A 4,471-nucleotide genomic window follows, 5' to 3' on the forward strand; every position below is an offset into this window, starting at 1 on the left:
TGGGCGGCAGAGCGAGACTCCGTCTCAAAAAATAAATAAATAAATAAATAAATAAATAAATAAATAAATAAATAAATAAATAAAAATGTATAAAAGTGAGGCCAGGAGCGGTAGCTCACGCCTGTAATCCCAGCAGTTTGGAGGCTGAGGCAGGCGGATCACTTGAGGTTGGGAGTTTGAGACCAGCCTGTCCAACATGGTGAAAACCTGTCTCTACTAAAAATACAAAAATCAGCTGGGCGTGGTGGCAGACGCCTGTCATCCCAGCTACTCAGGAAGGGTGAGGCAGGAGAATCGCTTGAATCCTGGAGGCGGAGGTTACAGTGAGCTGAGATCATGCCATTGCACTCCAGCCTGGACAACAAGAGCAAAACTCTGTCTCAATAAATGATTTATTTACATAAATAATACATAAATAAATAAAATGTTCTCTTTTGTTCCTGTTCTTGTGCGGTAGTGTGGAATAGCGTTTTATGGTAATTACTATGAATTAGTGATTCTGAGGACCATAGCAGAACTCTGAGGTTTGTATCTTTCTCATCTTGAGCAAATGTATGTTAAAATGCTTGTCAAAGGGAACAACACGTCCTTACATTATTAAACTGATCTGCTTCATTTTCAGAGCTGGTTGATCAGAGTGAGTCAGAAGGCCCCGTGATACAAGGTGAGTGAGGCAGGGGAGGGCCTGGAGCTACTCCTGCCGCTCAGTCGCCTGCCCTGAGGGGACACAGTTACACAGCGCACACATGCTTCTCTGTGGTTTTCACTTCTGGGTTTGACAGCTGATCAAAACATAAATTCAAGCTGTGGGTCCTGATTGAGAACAGGGGGCTGCAAACCATTTGTACCCCCTATCCCAGCTCAGGCCTAACATCAGGAACCCCAGGATTAATGGATAGGATGAAATGGCAGAGAAAGAGGCTCGTCATTTTAACCTGACTCTATGCCGTCCATTTCTAATGTCTGCCATAAGTCATTGAGCAAAATGTTCTTGAGTATAAATGTACAGATTGTGCTTTTAAAAAATTCCTTAAAAAACAAGTGGAATGGCCCGGTGCTATGTGAGTCATTGAAAGTAATGAGGCTAGGCGTGGTGGCTCACGCCTATCATCCCAGCACTTTGGGAGGCCGGAGCGGGTGGATCACTTGAGATCAGGAGTTCGAGACCAGCCTGCCCAACATGGTAAAACTCATATCTACTAAAAATACAAAAATTAGCCAGACGTGGTGGTGGGCACCTATAGTCCCAGCTACTCGGGAGGCTGAGGCAGGAGAACTGCTTGAACCTGGGAGGTGGAGGTTGCATTGAGCCAAGATCACGCCACTGCACTCCAGCCTGGGCAACAAAGGGAGATTGTGTCTCAAAAAAACAAACATATGAACAAAAACAAAACAGTAATGAAAAGCTTTTATTAAAGGGAGTAAACAGAAGGATGAGGAAGAAAGCATAACTAACTAAGGCACTTGTTGTTTTCATGGTAGAGCTATGTTAAGACTGTTCTTTCAGACTTCAGCTGTATGTGTAAACTTAGGACCGCATTTGAGAAACAGAAATTTGAAAGTACACTTGGATAATTGTGTGCTCCACCTCAAGACCGTGGGCATTGTGCCATCATGCACCTGTGTTTGTACAGAGTCTGGAGGGCTTTTCTCCTCTTCCTCCTCCTGGGTTCTTTCATAGTATAAAGCAGCTGTTGGACAATGTGGAAATCAATCTCTGTGTTTCTCTTTAGAATCAGCTGAACCAAGCCAGTTGGAAGTTCCAGCCACAGAAGGTAAAAGGGTGGGGTGGTCCTGCAAGTCCTTAAGACTTCTTCTTTCTTCTTTTCTTTCTTTTCTTTTTTTTTTTTTTAAGACAGGGTCTCGCTCTGTCACCCAGGCTGAAGTGAGGTGGCGTGATCTCTGCAACCTCCGCCTGCCAGGCTCAAGCAATTCTCCTGCCTCAGCCTCCCGAGTAGCTGGGATTACAGGCCTGCACCATCATGCTTGGCTAATTTCTGTATTTTTAGTAGAAACGGGGTTTCACCATGTTGGCCAGGCTAGTCTCGAACTCCTGACCTCAGGTGACCTGCCAGCCTTGGCTTCCCAAAGTGCTCGGATTACAGACACGAGCCACCTCGCCCAGCCAAGACTTTTTACCAGGACAAAGGATTGTGTGTTTAAACTGTTGAGTGGTGGTTTTGCTCTCTTTCTTCTGGGTGAATTGGATTTGCAGGTTATGCTGTTGCGAGATGACGCATAGCTGCCTTTGCTCCATTTCCCCCAGATGACTTGGTAAATTCTCTGTGAATGACTCTGCTACATAACCTAGATAACATAATGTGTGTCCTTTAAATGCGTAAAAGCCAGGAGATGTTTGTTACTTTGAAAACTTAAGTAACACAATTTTGAATGTATTGCTAAAGAGACTTCTCTCTGAGGCTCTTTTGATGTTTGGTGTCTTGTTCTTCTTATTCTTAAACCATATCTTAGTAAACAGTTTGGTACAAATGGATTTATCATTGAGCAGGTCTGCAAAAGGATTAATTGGTACCATTTTTTTTCCATTGATAGAAATAAAAGAGACTGATGGAAGCTCTCAGATCAAGCAAGAACCAGACCCCACGTGGTAGACCTCTTCCCTCCTAGGGTAAATCAGCTTCTGTGTCAGGGATGCCGTGTGGTGTCCACTGAACCCCCTGCATATGCGTAGCTAATGTGATCTCCCCATTTCCACGTAAGATGGTGGCCCTGCCTTCAGGGAATGTGGGAGCCAGGTGGGAGCCTTCCTGGATGTTTAAGCTAGAAGATTCAACAGGGAGATTCTCCTTGGATCAATATATGTCTCTCAGTCAAAGATGTAAAAGCACTTTTGCCTTAAAAAGAATGTTGTTTCTAATCTATAGAGTAAACGTTGTCCTTCTCATTGGAATTCACTATGAGTCAGAATCATTAGACGGACTTTTTTTTTTCCCGTAGTAATAGTATTTTACAGAGTCTCACAGAGCTGCAGATCTATTGTTCATCTTGCAGAGTTGAGTTCACAAGTCTGATCCTGTTATTCCAGATTTCTTAAATTTGGCCAAGTTATAACAGGAGCAGTAGCTTGAGACCCGAAGTCAGGAAACTTTGACAATGGATTTTTTTTTTTTTAATCCAGAGACTTGTTGTACTGGAATTTGCCTTACCCTGTCAGCTCATGGACTTAAGGTTTCATCCCGCTTTATGAACGCACCCGAATCCAAGTCATTGTTACCCGAATTTGCAAATTAAGTTGTGATATTCGTGACTGTTAAATTCCTGTAATTAGATTAACCTGTTTGCTTGCTTGTTTGTTTTCTCTCCTATTTTAGCTTAAAGTATCAGTGGTTGAGAAGAGCTTTTCGGACGTGTTACTCCCCCAAGCTGTGTAATATACTTGTATAACAGAAATACCTTCTATACAAACCTTTTTTTCTACTTTTAGATAGAAATGTCTACTTTTTCAGCAGTTCTGTGAATTAAAGAGCAGAGTGACTGTGGGTCTGGAATGGCTGGTGTACTTGGGAATGTATTATCAGGATTATACAGCAATGCTGGGAAACGACAGGGAAAATGACAGGAATGAATCTCACCAGATTTTTTATGTACTCAGCAGAGCCTTGAGTTACGGTGTTTATTTTCCAATCAAGTGAAGATATCTCCTACTGGAACATCTCAGCTTCTGCAGTGAAGAAAATTCCTGTGATAGTTCAGTTCTTTAGTTTTCTATTTGAAAAAAAAAAAAAAAATCATTTAAATGATCCTTTGTTCACGGCTCTCCTTAATGACTGAGTGAACAGTTCCTATCTGTATATTTGACTAAACCTTTTCCTAAGCTATCTCTCATGGTTCCTATGTTTTTTTATCATAATTAAAAGCAAAACCATCTGGATCACCTAACAGTCAGAGGTCAGTATCTCAGCGTGTGAATTACAGAGTAAATACAGAGAGAACCTCTTCCACTTTTACTTTTCGTCCAAATAAAATGCATGGTGTACCAGAAGTTGAAGATCGGGTTGAGGATTGGGGCTAGCTCGATGACACTAAGGCCCCGACATCGCGGGACCTGCTGTGGCGTGGATTCTTAGGAACGTGGTTCTAGCCGGTCCCCTCTCCAGGGGTCGCCATGGCCGGCATTACTTCCTAGTTCTTCTTGTAACCCTGAGGTGCCAGCACGGGGAGGGAGGAGGGATCAGGGGGCTGAGGATGCAACCTCTGACGTTCTGCGCCTTCCTAGGAGAGTCTTACATGTGTTGAGATTTCACAAGCAATGCGAGTTGTAAAATACCAGCTCTACAAGAAGCTAGGCTCTGTGACAGCATAGTTCTCAGTAGCTTTATCACAATATTCACAATGGAGAATTATATGACATGGTAGCAGAAATAGGCCCTTTTATGTGTTGCTTCTATTTTACCTCAAATTGTAGATATAGGGTAATCAATAAAATCCATCCATGCCTTTCACACACTAA

The 4,471-nt window shown here is 42.8% G+C and overlaps 1 protein-coding gene across 1 annotated transcript in view; it reads left to right on the top strand.

Moving 5' to 3' along the window:
- Window positions 1-4,471, top strand: part of GTF2I (general transcription factor IIi) — a 125,248-nt gene extending 120,777 nt beyond the window's left edge. Inside the window, 3 exon segments of the mRNA XM_017849906.1 lie at window positions 623-664; window positions 1,734-1,775; window positions 2,554-4,471. Coding sequence (XP_017705395.1) covers window positions 623-664; window positions 1,734-1,775; window positions 2,554-2,612 — 143 coding nt within the window. The 3' untranslated portion in view covers window positions 2,613-4,471.

The sequence above is a fragment of the Rhinopithecus bieti genome, unplaced genomic scaffold (genome assembly GCF_001698545.2).
Source record: "Rhinopithecus bieti isolate Rb0 unplaced genomic scaffold, ASM169854v2 scaffold_31823, whole genome shotgun sequence".
NCBI lineage: Eukaryota > Metazoa > Chordata > Mammalia > Primates > Cercopithecidae > Rhinopithecus > Rhinopithecus bieti.